General features: G+C 47.6%; 1 protein-coding gene across 1 annotated transcript in view; it reads left to right on the forward strand.

Annotated features, from left to right (window-relative positions):
• The first annotated feature begins 11,967 nt into the window (after positions 1–11,967).
• COG2 (component of oligomeric golgi complex 2) overlaps positions 11,968–15,306 on the forward strand; it is a 53,228-nt gene continuing 49,889 nt past the window's right edge. Inside the window, exon 1 of the mRNA XM_046026895.1 lies at positions 11,968–12,166. Within this exon, the coding sequence (XP_045882851.1) occupies positions 12,095–12,166 (72 nt within the window). The 5' untranslated portion in view covers positions 11,968–12,094. The remainder of the gene's footprint in view (positions 12,167–15,306) is intronic.

Here is a 15,306-nt window from a genome sequence, read left to right on the forward strand (position 1 = left end):
CCTTAATCTCACAAAACAAACTGAGGATTGCCTTGCGGGGAAGAGGGTATGGAGAGGGTGGTTGGGTGATGGACACTGGGGAGCATGTGCTACGGTGAGTGCTGTGAAGTGTGTAAACCTGATGATTCACAGACCTGTACCCTTGGGGCAAATAATACATTATATGTTAATTAAAAAAAAAAAAAAAAAGAATTTAGCCTGTGCTTTATGTAGTCTGGGGGAGGAGGGGCACACCTATAAACCCACACAGTGATTGGCCCACCTGACACCAACAGGACCAATCAGAGTCTCCCTGGGATTGATATGTAAATGACAGGAAGGGGAGGTTCTCTCTAGGTTGCTGGCCTTGCTGGATGGGATTCAGGGGCTGGCAATGGCCATCTTCTCCGACCCTTGAAGAGACTCTGACCAGAGAAGAAAGCAGCCGTATGGAGACGAGTAAACATGAGACACGGACAAAGAGAAAAGTGTTTTGCTGGTCTCCAGTTCCTAGTTCTTGATTCTGAAATTTTAGTTCTGCAGCTCTTCTTTTGATTTTCATAAACTCTCGTGGTATCCACCCCTACCGGAACCTGGATGTTCCTTTGGGTTTTTTTGTTTGTTTGTTTGTTTTTGTTTTTGTTTGCTTTGTTTGTTTGCTTTTCCCCTTTGGTTCAGTCCAGTTTTCTTTGGATTCTTGCCATTTGCAAGCAAAGGGTCTTGTAAAATGCTACACCAAGGAAATTCACACGTGCTTAGGATCTGAGTAAGTTTCTGCAGGAGAAGGACATAATGAGATGCACATTTTAGAGTGATCATCTTGGAATAAGTTTAGAGGATGAATTGGTGTGGGGAGGGGAGGGAGAGGGGCATATGGCTGGAGATGAGATGACAGATTGGAAGGCCGTTATGGTAATTTGGCAAAGTATGGTGAGTGTCTGAAACAGAAGAGAAAAAGGGGCCATGGAAAGATTAAACTTACACACGGTGAGATTAATGAGACTTTAAGAAATCCGAATTTGTGAAATCCGAAATTGCTAGGCTTTTAGCACACTTACGTTGGGATCTAATCTTTTAAAAAAATTCAAATATCTCTGGTGGTGACGACACCATCATCTTTTCGGTGATTAAGAGCTTGAAATCGTAATCTGGCCTGGGCTGTGGGTTGTCAGCTGCGGCTTGAGCACAATGAAAAGCTGTTGAAGGGTTTTACACTGGTAGGTGGAGGGTGGTCATGGGATTCCTTTTGCATTTTTTAAAATGTCATTTTGGCTGCTGTGTAGAGAATAGATAGAGAGAAGGCAAAAATAGAAACAAATCATTCTCCAATATTAATGGAACACCTACTATGTGTCAGGTACTGCTCTAAACCCTAAAAACAGAATAGTTAACAGGAGACAAAATAAATGTGCTGCCCCCATGGAGTTTCCATTTTGGTTGTTGAGTGGAAAATGAAGCAATAAATATACATACATATCAGAAGTTGATGCGGGATAAGAAGGAAACTAAGCTGAGTGAGTGGACATGGAGTGTGGGGGTTTAGGGGAGCAGGTTGGTATTTTCTATGCAGCTGTGTCAGGGAAGTCTCCTTCATTTGAGGAAAGACCTGGAGGAAATGAAAGAATGAGCAGTTGTGCCGTTTGGAGGAGAGCATCCCAAACAAAGCAAACAGTAAGCCCAAGGTAGGAGCACATCTCGTGTGTCAGAAGAATGACGCGGCAATCGGTAATGCCGGACAAAAAGTGAGCAAGAGGGCAAGTGGTAGGAGGTAGGTAAGGAAGGTAGTGGGGTCAGATCACATAAAGTCTCGAAGGCCATTCTAAAGGTTTGCCTTTAACTTTGTGCCAGACAAGAAGACCTTGGATGGTTTTGAAGAGCTTGACTTGATTTAGATTAGAAAAGAATCAGGGCGCCTGGGTGGCTCAGTGGGTTAAGCCTCTGCCTTCAGCTCAGGTTATGGTCTCAGGGTCCTGGGATCGAGCCCCACATTGGGCACTCTGCTCAGCAGGGAGCCTGATTCCCCCTTTCCCACTGCCTGCCTCTCTGCCTACATGAGATTTCTGTGTCAAATAAATAAATAAAATCATAAAAGAAAAGAAAAGAATCACTCGGGCTACTGTGTGCAGAATGGACTTGTGGGGTTGTGGGGTGGATAGGCTACTTGAATTAATGTAGACTGAGATTTCTATACTGCTGGCATTTGGGGCCACATTAATTTTTGCTATGGGGAGCGGTCCTGTGCACTGACCACTAGATCCCAGGAGCGCCCCTTCCCACCCCCAAGTTGTGACAACAAAAAGTGTGTCCAGACCCTGTCAAAGTCCCCCCCGGGGGGGGGGGGCAGGTGCACAAAACTCTCCTGGCTGAGGACCACCGATCTGTGTGAGAGGCGGTATTGGCCTGGACCAGAGTGGTAGATGCAGGGGTGGGGAGAAGTGGTGAGATTCTGTGTGTATATTGAAGGCAAAACACACAGAATTCGTAAATATATTAAGTGTTGAGTGTGCGGAAAAGAAAAGAGTTGGGATGATTTTATAATTTTGGGGGCCCGAGGCCCTGGAGCAATGAAGTTGCCATTTGCTAAGATGGGAAAGACTACGGGAGAAGCAAGTTTGATGGGAAACAGGTATTTGGTTTTGGAGATGTTACACGTGAGATGGTGGTTGAATCCGCATGGAAATGCCAAACCAGCAGCTGAGTACATGAGTTTGACACTCAGGGGTGAGGCCCAGGCTGGAGACATAAATATGAGCACCGTTAGGACATAGGGTTCAAGCTCTGAGAAGAAGTGGGCTTACCTACGCAGTGAGTATGGACAGAGGTGTGTTCGGCAACATAAGGCAGCTTCATGATATCTGTCCCCTGGTGTTTGTCCTATGACTGTGGATGGGAGTGTGGATGGGACCTAGGACTTGCTTTCAACCAGTAGAATTTGGCAAGGGAAGGGGATGTCACTGTTATGATCTCATTATATTAAATCAGACTGTTTTACTGATTGGAGAAAGAGGCTCTCCTGGTCTTGAAGAAGCAAAGAGCCAAGTTAGGAATCGCCCGAGGAGAGAGTTATATGGCAGAAAACTGCAGGCAGCTTCTGGGGGCTGAGGATGGTCTCTAGTTAACAGCCCGGAGAATCTCCCCGTGCCCCCAGCGTGGGTTGCCCCCCAAACCACACAGGTACAAGGAAATGAGTTCTGCCAACAACCTGATTGAGTTTGGAAGCAGAGTCTTCCATAGCGGAACCTGCCGGTGAGAACACAGCTTGGTGGGCGCCTTCTCTCCTCCTTTGAGTGAGACCCAGAGCCAAGGACCCTGGTTAAGCTGTGCCTGGCCTCCTGACAGCTAGAGATGGTAAGATAGTAAACTGAGCTGTTTAAAGTTACTAAACTTGTTATTATTTGTTACAAAGTAACTACTAAAAAAAAAACAAAAAAACAAAACAAGAGGCCCAAAATGGAGTTGCTTATGCTAAGCCCCACGTCACCCAAACCAGACTTAATCATGATTTTAGCTGTCCCAGAAATGGAATCTGAACCCAGGCAATCAGACTCCACCTGATCCGCACTCCCTCCGACCCCTGCCATCCCCAGCAGCCAAGTCACCTGGCCACAACCAACCTGCCTTGTTTGCCTGTTTTGACTTCCTTGCTCCTCCTCCCTTCTGCCTATAAAAGTCTTTCATTTTGTACAGCTCCTCCAAGCTCCTTTCAATCTGCTAGCTTAGATGCTGCCCATTTTGTGAATCATTGAATAAAGCCAATAGGTTCTTTAAAATGTACTCGGTTGAATTTTAATTTTTTTTTTTTTAACACAACAGAAAACTCAGGCAGAAGGTCCGAGTCCCAGAGCACAGGACTGATGTTTAAAGGTCAGGAAGCTCAAGAAAACCCAACCAAGAAAGGAGCCATCACTGACCAGTGTGGAAGAGGAAGGGAGAGCCAAAATCACGATGAAAAAAATAGAATATTTCAAGAGAAGCAGAGGGACTTCTGTGTCATATAGGACTGACAGGTTGAGTCATTTGAGATCTGAGGGTTAATCATTGGATTTGGGAATTCGGCGGTGATTAACGATCTTGTAAAATATCTGTGTAGGTGTAGTCATGGGACCAACGACTGTTAACAGTGTCTGAAGTGCAAAAAAAAAATGTCAGGGTTTGGATTCAAATGGGAGCTGTGGATATAAAGAGCAGTGATCAAGTCTGACTTCTGTTTTGGAGGTCACATCAGTTGGTTTTGCTGATGGATTAGATACGAGATAAGGGAGAGGGGAAAGTCTTCTCAGGGGCTAAGGCTTTAGCCAGTAGGAGGTGGGGAGGCAGTTTACTAAGCTGGGGAGACCAGGACAGGAGCAGGTTGAGGAGGGAGCTGGTTAGAAATCCTGGTGAAAATAAGACTCCTGTTACATATTCATGGAGAAAGGCTGCAGGCAGCTGGCCACGTGATTCTCAGCTCCAAGGGCGGGTTAGGATTAAAGACTTTAACTTCAGAGCCTTCAGCTTCTACAAAGAGCTTAAATCAATGATGCTGAATGGAATCAGCTAAAGCAGTGGTTTTTAAACTGGGGCTGGGAGACAGGGGGTTTTGCTCCCAGGGCCGATTGAACAATATCCGGAGACATTTTTCGTGGTCACCACTGGGTGGGGGGTGCTCCGGGCATCCAGTGGCTAGAGACCAGAGATGCTGCTAGCTGTCCTTCAGTGCACAGGACAGCCCCACAGCAGAGAATCATCCACCAAGTATCAATAGTGCTAGGCTGCGAAACCCTGATGGAGAGAGCGAGAGCGAGAGCGTGCATAGCTACAGAAGACCCAGAATCAAGCTCTTCAAAGGGTGGAGATGAGAAAGAGAAACAGATTGAGAATACAGGTCCAGGATGGCAGGAAGAGAAACCACGTGACTAAGAGGGCACTAAGGAAGCAGGAACCTAGAGACACAAAGTACGTCCACGTTTGCTAGTGGTAGGCATGTATGGTGCATAGACCCCCCTATGAGAATTCATGCACCTTGCACATTTTTAAGTGGGCATCTGAAATTTTTAATCATAAACTTTCATACATAAAATATGCATATTTTATTAACTAGATGTTGAAAATATTGAACATTTTAAAAATGAGATGGAGGGCGCCTGGGTGACTCAGTCGCTGAGCGGCTGCCTTCGGCTCAGGTCATGATCCCAGGGTCCTGGGATCGAGGCCCACACTGGCCTCCCTGCTCAGCAGGAAGCCTGCTTCTCCCTCTCCTGCTCCCCCTACTTGTGTTCTCTGTGTGTGTGTGTCTCTCTGCCAAATAAATAAATAAATAAATCTTTAAAAAGAAAATGAGATAGGAAAGGATCGACTTCATTGGAATAACATTTGCGGGCTACAAATTGACTTTTTTTTTTTTTTTTTTAAAGCAGACCAGTCTCATTTTCTGTTATTTTATTTCCCAAACCACACTGGAATAGATTGAAACCATTAAAATCCTTACTTGTGCTTTTTCCTATTATGTCCCTAAAAATATGTAGTTTAATTTAAACATGAAGGAATGAGTGTCACTAACTAAAACTGATAGTTTTTCTGATTTCAGAGCACTTCCAACATCTGCCCATATCCCCTCTTTCCGATGTTAACCTTCACCCTTAATAAGGAGAGAAAGCCCTAAAGGTGGTGCCCCAGGACTGCCCACAGAAGGGCGTTATTTGAAACAAAACTGGTATTTCAGCTTTGGTATCAGCCCAAGTCCTACACTCAATTAAGATCTGAGAGGAGTGCCTTGCTCTTCCAGGAAGCGAGAGGAGTATCCTGATATCAGACCCAAGAATGGGCATATCACCTATCCCACAGAGCACACATGGAGTTTGGATCTGGAAATGGACTCCCTTAAAATGATCTGCACACAAGGATTCTTTATAGAGATTTTTCACCTACCCTTGGGGACACGGTACCCTACACCCACAGGTGTGGACAAATATTTTACAAGCTATGCTGGGAATGAGGTGGGGAGAGAAATATGGAGGTTGCTGTAGGAAGATAGAAGGTTAAAGGAAGTCTTTGTTTTGGGTTTTTTCCTTTTGTTTTTAAGAAAAAGGTCATTTGCCTTCTGACTGGAAGGATCCATTGGAAAGAGACCTTGATATTGACCCTGGGAGTAGAGTCCTGGAGAAGACTGGGGGGAACAAATCCCAGGCACAAGGAAGGGGACCCAGCTGGGGGTGTCTGCTCTTCTCAACAACCCTGCTCTGTCTTCAAAATTTTCTGTGTTTCTTGTACATTTCTCCAATTACCATGTAAATTCCATGATACCAGGGACTTTTCTATGTTGTTCGCCACAGATTTACAAACACTCAGGGCAGTGTGTAGCACACAGTAGGGTCTGACTGAACATTTGTTGAGTAAGTGTCTAAAAACAAATTAAAAATGGATACGCATGTAGGTGTAGATTTGACTGGGTGGTGGTAAGGGAAGGGAATTCCTGCACAAGGGGCTTTTCTTTTCTTGACGTGTGAGACTAGTGATGAAGGTTTGGAATGCAGGTGAGGCTCCGTGGGGTGAGGTCCGGAGCCGATGACCAAGAAGGGATTCTTGAGACGTCTTAGGTGCAAATGGTGGTTTTATTACAACACAGGGACAGGACCCATGGGCAGAAAGAGCCGCTCAGACAGAGGCGTGGTTGACTGGGAGCTGAGGAAGGTGAGGACAAAGGGGGTGTCCAGAAGGACTGTCATATGCTAAAGAAGAATTTCAGAATAAGGGAGACCTGGTTATTGTCAAGTCAAGGCTGTTTTTGCCTCTAATGAGGGAAAGCATGAAGACAGTTGGGAGTTTCCCAGAGGAATGTTACATTCTTCCTATCACGCATCCTTGTCAATGGGCTTCGGGTTTAGAAGAAATTCAGTTTTATTTACATTTCCCTCCCCCTCAGCCTCCCTCAATTTTATGGAGGGGTGGGTGATGTTAGGGCTTCCGGAAACTGAGGTATGGTTCTCCGGAAGTTAGGCTATTGATGAGAAAGCTTCTTCCTTCCTTGTAAGTCGCTAAGACATTTGTAAACGGAGGGAGACTCCTGTCCTGCAGGACTGGGATCTCTATCAGTTAAGCATTATTTTTCCTTTAGGGCAGCCAGGAGTGCCTGAGGAATGTCACACATATGGCATGGGGGGTGGGTGTAGGGCGCCAGCTTCTGCTTTGTCCTCAGTTTGCCTTCGGCTCCCTCATCCCTAGGACAGGAGCTGAGAGTGAGGGGACATAGTTCAGAAGAGGTGGGGGTCGGGGTTGTTGAGGCAAGTCTTGAAGGTGTGAAACGGTCATCCATTAGAGGGAAAGCAAACCCACTGGAGAGATAAGGGAGTTTGAAGCCAGGGTTGAGTATCCACTGGAGGATTGTGGTCAAGTGTTTTCAAGTACAGCAGGTTGGCTCAGCTGTATGAGTGATTCCTGGTTTCTGGTGCATGCCGCTGGCATTGGTGGAAGCATTTCTAAAGAAACAAAACAAAGGAGGATAAGCCGTTCTTTCAGAAACGACGATGAATCAAGTTTTGAATGTGCTGGGTTTTGAGGCACGGGTGGGGCATCACAGTGAAATAGCACGAATAGGTAGTCAGTTACACGGGCCTGGTGGGTAGGAAAGAAACAGATGGTGGTGTATCAGTGGGAGAGGTGCTGGCTAGGGAATGGGAGCTGAAACCAAGGACGCAGGTGATATCACTACAAGAGAGGGTAGCTTGGAAGAGAAAGGTTAACTGAACCCCCGGGAAACCCTGATGGGGAAGTCACATGCATTTGTCAGGCATGCCAATGTTGACACAGATTATTGTAACTCTGGGGGGCCAGATGCCACGTCTTCGAGCTTCATTCATTCTCTGCCTCTGGCACAGCGCGGGCCACACTGAAGGTAATTCTAAAATCCGTTCCGATTTGATTTCTCTGTACTTTCATTTACCAGAATCCTGTCATGGTTTGCTAGTGTATCATTTTCTCAAAAAGATGAAATAATGACCATTTTACAAATATGAGATGAACGCCTGAAGGGATTTTATTTAACTCATTCATTAGCATGGGAACCACTAAGACGTTACCACCACTTCAAGCAAGAATCTCAAGGCAGACACATACACAATCAGTAATACTTAAACGAATTTGCTTTGATAGATGCAAATCGATATGCAAATAGAATGCAAATGAATGCAAAACTGCCTTCTACCAAAGGAAAGGGGGTCAACTGTACTTCCAGTGGACGAAATTCATTTGCATATCGCTAGACAAGATCATCTGCATCCATATCAATTATGTACACTCTATAAAGTTGCAAAATAGCTCAAAGACAAGAAAGGCACAGAATATCCCATAGAATTGGTCAGCCCAGAAGCGTACACAAGACAACACCTGTTTTCCCTTGGAAGACACTATAATCTTTTAGGTTCATTTCAATGTCTTTCGTGATTTTGCCTATAATGCTTAAAAAAAATTACCTTTATCATTCTTATTAGTTTGAAAAAAACTAATAAAATATTAGCCTGTTATAGAATACACAAGGAAGAATGTTCTGGCACTATCATACCCTATTTGGGGTACTAACTGATTAGGAAGATGAGGCAGAATTTGGGAGCCCCTAGAGGAATCTGTTTTCCAGTTGAAATGGGAAAGATTTAAGAATCAAACTAAATGATCTCAAATCCACTCTGGAATGCAACAGGGTATAATGAAAATACAGAAGATGTTGAAACGGCCCTGTTGGCTCATTGTGAGCTTTCCTGGTCGAATGGCGACCTCTGCTATGATGCTTGTCCTCCATGTCCCACCCGCCCCACACCTGCTATCCTGGCACCAAAGGGCTACCAGACTTTAGGCTCTGTCTGCAGTTCCAAATGGAAACCCTCTGTTCCCACAGTAGTGAACAGGATGACTCTGGTTGCTGGTGGAAGCATCAGCTGCTTTAGTCCAACAGTTCAAGAGAGGATCAGAAGAGCATAAGGACGATATTGGAAAAAATGCTCGTATGAATTTCCAGAACACAATATTTCTCTTTGTAATTTTTGAGTGTTCTGTAGCCAACCTGCCAAAAATATGTGAAAACTATAGATAGAGAAGAGTGGGAAGAAGAAATGAGGACCTGTCACAGTGCCAGCGAAAATAGGGAACTGAGAATTTTCCAGAAATTCAGAGTCAAAGGGGGTTAATATTTACTTAGAAAAGAAGTTGTGGGCACAAGCTCTAGGATGAAATGAAGGCAAGAGAGGCAAGTTAGGGAATACAGAGAGAGACTTGAAGATAAAAAAAAAAGTCAACTTAAAGTCTCATTCCTCATTAAGGAAAGTACAGATCAGAAAAGAGGGGAGAGACTGGGATATAGTTGATCACCAATTATGTCTGGCTCTGATTAGAAGCTTTGTATCCACTTTTTAATTTCATCTTGCAGCCCGTTTCCTGGATTCCAGCTCCTATTTCCTAGAAAATAGATATCATCACCAAAGATGAGAGTCAAACATGTAACAGTAGGCAAATCTTTAACAGCGCCGACAACTAACTAACCAAAAGCTGGCCGGAGGACCCCTGCAGAGTCACGTGTTACGCTCCCAGGGCCTGGATCCTGACGCCATGGTAGGGATCCTGGGAAGGGCTCAGGGTAGCAGGGAGATACACAGCAGGCTCTGGCCAGAGGCACCAATCTTTGCATGGATGAAGTGGCCTGTACCAGCTCAATGTCAGCTCCAAGGTGAAATTGAGGGCAACGTCCTTTGGGAAGGTTTCCGCTGACTCTCTGCCTTTCCTTCATCCTCCCCAGGGTGTTCCATTAGCATCTGGGTTCTTGCCTGTTGCTCCTGGCTTTGGTGGGCCACGCCACTGCCACAGCCTGGTGCTCCAAGTGGCAGCGCACTGTGTGGGGTCTTGACTGTTCCCTCCTGACTCTTGGCTGTTCCCTCCTGACTCTCGGAAGGAGAACAGGCAGCAGGGACTTTCATTCCTTGTTGGCACCTACTCCCTTCAGCATCCCCAAGATCAGTACCCCAGGCTGCACAAGCTCAGGTTCATGTCTTTACCAAAGGCCGGCAATCATTTCAGAAAGGAATGACAATGAAGGTAAGAAACAGTTCAACTGCTCGCTCTTCTGGACTTCTAGGGCAGGCAGGGTTCCCAGACAACTCTGGTCTGTCCGGCACCCTCGCCCCCTCTCTCGGTGCTTGGTGATGAGTATGGGCCTTGCTGTTTGCGCTGCCTGAATTTGCCCTTTTCGCTTATTAACAGTGTGGCCCTGGGCTAAAAGTCATGCCTCTCAGAGCCAGTCAGAATAGCTTATTAGACCTATTGATTCTGGCATTGTGGGCCTCTACGGAAATATCTCTTCTTTATCCCTCTTCCTTCTCAGTCTCCGCTCCCCCTTGCTCCTCCTTCTTCTTTGATGTGTAAACCAAGGTATTTGGGGAGCAGGGAATGATGTGATATTTGGGATTTACTTTAAAATATATTCCAGACCTCCCCCCTCCAAAAAAAAAAAAAATACAGGCACTGCAGGAGCAGGAGGAGGAGGGGGGCCTATGAAACAGACAGTTGGGGAAGCAGAGCGGTAAGTACGCGGAAAGACGGGGATCCTTGTGCTCTCCACACTTTGGTGTATGTTTGAAAATTTTCATAGTAAGAGTAAACAAACAAAGACTAAATAACGAGGCTTTCATTCCCTATATCCAGACGACCACAACAGGGCACAGAATGCACTTTCATAGTTGCTCCCCTGGCAACTTATTCTGATTCTCCAGATGAGATTCCAGCTCTCATCCTACCTCTCCTAGTCTCTGGGTATTGACTGGGAACGTTTTCCTCTACAAGGCCTTGCCAGGCCCACTGCTAGGGAATGTATTGTTTCAGATTCTGTACTCACTTTTTTTTTTTTTTTAAAGTGCCCAGTTTCCCGTTTGGAGTGACTCGAATGCAAGACCCACTGTAAGCTGCTGTCTTGCTGTGTCCCATCCCTTTGTGAGGACTGCTAACGCTGTCTCTAGGAAAACGCAGCATTGGGAGGGGCAGCCCAGGCCTGGTGTATAACAGGAAGGCTGCAGGGTGAAGGGTGCGAGATGAGAGCTGTGGTTTGAGCTGTCAGAGTCTCAAGGAGAAAAAAAAGAGAAATGAATCATCATTTGGCCATGGCATTCCCACTAACGGGGAGGACAGTGGGAGAAAGAGCAAGGGAAGAGGAAAGAAAAATCTCAAAATACATGTGGGGTGGATGGCAGGAGGAGGCGGGAGTCTCGGAAATTGGGGGCAGGTGTGGCGATCGGACCAATGCTGGCCACAAACACACAATTTCGCCCATTCTAGCGTGGACTAGAAATAAACGTGCACGCACATCTACTTGTCGGCTGTGTTTTGTCGGCCGGTAGCGAGGCGATCCTTCAAGAGCTCTGAGGACCCCAACTTGTGGCCACCCTGGAGCTGAGCCGAAGTGGAGCGGGGAGCTGCCCGGACGACCGAGGCTGCCCGCGGACCACCCTCCTCCCTACAGAGCGCTGGAGCCAAGCTCCGCGGAGGAGAAGCCACGCTCGCCGGTGGGCGCCGGGGCTACGGGCGGGAGCCAGGCTCCCACAGAGGCCTCCGCGCCCAGGCGGCTGCAGCGGCGGCGCACGGGCACCGGAGGACCGACAGGGGGACGCGCCCCACTCTGGACGACCGGCCACAGAAGCAAAGGGCCAGCATCCCGCCACGGCTATGCTTCCCGCGGAACAATCTCGGGAGAAGATCCTGGAAGAGCCTCACAGGCCGATTTTCCGAGGGAAACGGTGGGGTGGGGAGGCAGCGCCCTTGATCCTCCCCGCCCTCCCCTCTCCGGCTCACCCCGCCTGGCCAGCAGCGGGGCTGCCCCGCAGAACTGCACGCGAGGCTGTAGTGCCGTCCTCCGACGCACGGGGGCAGCACGACCTGCTGGCTCGGCGGCGGCGGTCCTCGCGCCTCTCTTGGCGGCGGCAGACGGAGGCGGGCCCGCGGCGTCCTCGTTCATTGGCCGCGGCGCGGGCGCTGCCATGTTGGCGGAAGCGGTGCCTTCTGTGCGGTGGAACTGGCAGTGGCTGCGCCCGCAGCGTCCGGGAGCGCAGCCTCCTACCTTTCCTCCTCGCTCGAGTGTCGGCGCTGAGAGGCGGCGGCCGGCGGGATGGAGAGAAGTAGGATGAACCTGCCCAAGGGGCCGGACACGCTCTGCTTCGACAAGGATGAGTTCATGAAGGTGCGCGCCGGGGCTCGGCTCCCCGGAGCCGGTTCGTGGGTGGCCTGCCCTCCTTTGCCCTCGGGGGCCTCTCCTCAGGCTTCTCCTGCGGGCTTCCTGGGCCGTGCCCGCCCCGGACGGGTCCTCGGTGGGGACCTCGCTGCACTTCGCAGTGAGTCTCTTGGCCTCGGGTTTGGTAGGTGCAGCCGGGAGAAGGCACTTCTGTGAAATCGTGCACATGGAATGAAAAGGCCTGAAAGTTCAGAGCAAGTGGTTTTGAGCTAAACGTAAAAGCCCCTGTTAGGACCCGACTCTGTTACCGTGCGGCACAGTCAGACCGCCGCTCCCCTGGCCTGACAGCAGCCTCCCGGTGCCTTGCGCCTAGAAGCTCAGCGAGTGTGCGTTGAACACATCTCTGAACGCACGTACTTACCAGGAATCGGGTCAAAAAGGCGCTTAACCTAAAGTTTTTGCCTGACTTTCGTCTAAAGCTTCTGGAATGAGAAACCTGAAAGACTGTACTATCCTTACTGATTCTGTTGCAGTACTACAAAGCATACCAAGCTCCTTTTCTAAAGTTGCCCTACTTTTGGTGAGGTCAACTTGAAGCTGGCCTGCAGATAACTGTAGGACATAAACTTACAGAATATAAATTTAAACTGAAAAGACTTTACTGACAATAAAGGTTCATCAGGCATAGCCTTGAAAATGTCCCAGGGTTTGAATCAGAGCCAGGAGGTTTCTATTTTGTGTCTCCCTCTTGGTCTGTACTTAAACTGTCAAAAAGTATATGTTTAATTTCTAAGGATTGGGATTTAGTAACTGGTTTCAGTGTTAAAAAGTTTTGGCTCTGTAGGTACCTAAAATTTTGAAGGAGTTTAAATTTCTTATTTTTTGATGACTTCAAGTCATAATATATTTTTTATTGTTTGTGTTAACCAGCTAGTTCCTTTTTGATATTTGCATTCAGATCACATCTCCCAAACTCTGGCTTTAAAAGTGTTTATGTCTGGATCCTCTGCGGTGTGGCCATATCATTTTTAATATGCAGGGGTGTCTAGACGAAGTTATACTGTACTCTTGTTCTTGTACGGTGATCTTAAACCACTGTAATAAAAGGTGTAAATTGAATGCAGTGTCTGAAGGAGAGCATAGAATGAATTCTCTGATCCAGAAACCTTTTGTTAATGAAGGACATATGATGAGGAGAGAGGTCATAGGAAGAAGTAAAGGCACACACAGAGACTTAAAGAATCTCAAAGCATGGAAGTCTCTGTAGCTTGTCCGTCTTTGGACTTCTTCAGGCTTCCTTTGGGCCTAACACTAGCATTTTTGCAGACTTACTAGCCCCGCCATCTTTCTCACTCTGAGCTGACAGAATGCCTTTGGTCAAAGCAGCTTCAGAAAATAGAAATCTCAAAATAGCAGTTCTAAAGTAGGACTTAGAGGTAGGGAGAGAGCAAACTGGGAAAGTGGCTAGAATGCCAGCAATTCCGTGTTCTTTCAAGGCTCTGAAACTTCTGACTATAATGTACAGTTTGTAGTGTTAATGGACATGACCCCTTCATCCACAGAAGGAAAATGCATGGAACAGCTGTTCTGTGTCAGGTGGTATTGATCTTCTAGGTGGGACCTGGAGATAAAGGCTATTTGCGTTTCTGTCAGAGAGTTTGTGTTTCCCTCAGAGAGATGTTTTGTAAGTTACAGTTCCGTGGCAGAAATGAGCGGAGAGCTTGCTGTCGGGGTTATATTTCTACGTAGGTGTCTGGTTCGGCACAGTTTGGAATAAGACTGGGACGGTCAAAAGGGAGATGGGGTGGGGCTGCGGGTTACACCTCGGACACTGCGTCCGCTGAGGGGTCCGCTTTGATGCAGTCTGCACAGTAGAGCTGCAGTCAGGTGTACAGCAGGAAGTTGCATGGTCATTTCTGGTGGAGCCGACTGGTGGCAGGAGACTACTTAAAAAGTCGTGTTTAGGAGATCTAATGAGAGAGAGGAGGGGAAAGGTTTGCAAAAGAGGTAGGTGATCAAAATGCAGGAATGGCACCTGGGGCAGAGGCGGTGGCAACATTATACTTTGTCGCTTAGAAATACGAAAATCCTTAGGGTTGACAGCCAGCTAATAGATGAGCAGGACATAAGGTATTGGTAGTAGGGGGAAAAAGTGGCATAACAGATAAATTAGACCATTTACATAGGTGTGCTGTTGACATCACACGTAGCCTTCCTCTTCCATCTCAACACATGACTTCATCTCCAGTCGTACACAAAAATTAGCAGCCATCCCACGGGGCCTCCTCCATCCTGCTGATCACGATCCCATTCTTGTATTTGTCCCCTTCTCCTCACCCGTACGGGGAGGGGCTCTCCTTCCTCCTCGGGTTCAATCTCCACTCTGGCTCGGAGTCCTTGCCCTCCCGCCCTTCTAGGAGCCTGCAAGGATCCTCTCCCCTGCACTCGTTCCCGTCACGCGCTCCTGTTTGATCCTCTCCCACTTGACGGTCCCACCTCTAGGTATTGCCTTGTCACTGTCACGTATCGCAGCCAGTGCTCAGGGGTTGACTTGACTTTCTCACCTTCCACCCTTCAGGCCCCATGGTTCCACTAAAGAGTTCTTACCAAAGCTAACCATTTGTAAGTCAGAGCACCTGACCTTTCTCTGTCTCCTTACTTGACGTCTCAGTAGACCAAATGCTCTGCATTGCTTCCTGTTTTTCTTCTACCTCTCTGATGTGTCTCCTGTGCAAAGTCATGCTCCTGGTGGCCACTGAATGCTGGTTATGGGCTCAGCCCCATGTTCCCTCCTTTCCCTAGATGACCCTTTGTGCAGCTTCATGACCACCTGTGGGCAGGTAAGGCAGATTCCTGTCTCTGGCCCAGATGTGTCCTGAGCACCAGTCCTGTATATCAGACTTGCTGACCTTTCTTCTTGGATGTGTCTGTGGCCCCTCAGACTCATCAGGTTCAAGACGGAATTCGTGAGCACCTCCTCCGCTGAAAACCAGCTTTCTTGTCCTGTTGCCTCTCTCAGTAGACACTTCTCCATCCGTCTAGCTGGGAGTCGGGAAACCAGAAGTCAGCTCCTCTCTGTCACCTTTCAAAATCTAGTCTGTTGCACCAAGTCCTGTGGATTTCGCTTCCTAAATCTCTTGAGTCCATCT

Source organism: Meles meles, chromosome 13 (assembly GCF_922984935.1).
Source record: "Meles meles chromosome 13, mMelMel3.1 paternal haplotype, whole genome shotgun sequence".
NCBI classification, from domain to species: Eukaryota; Metazoa; Chordata; class Mammalia; order Carnivora; family Mustelidae; genus Meles; species Meles meles.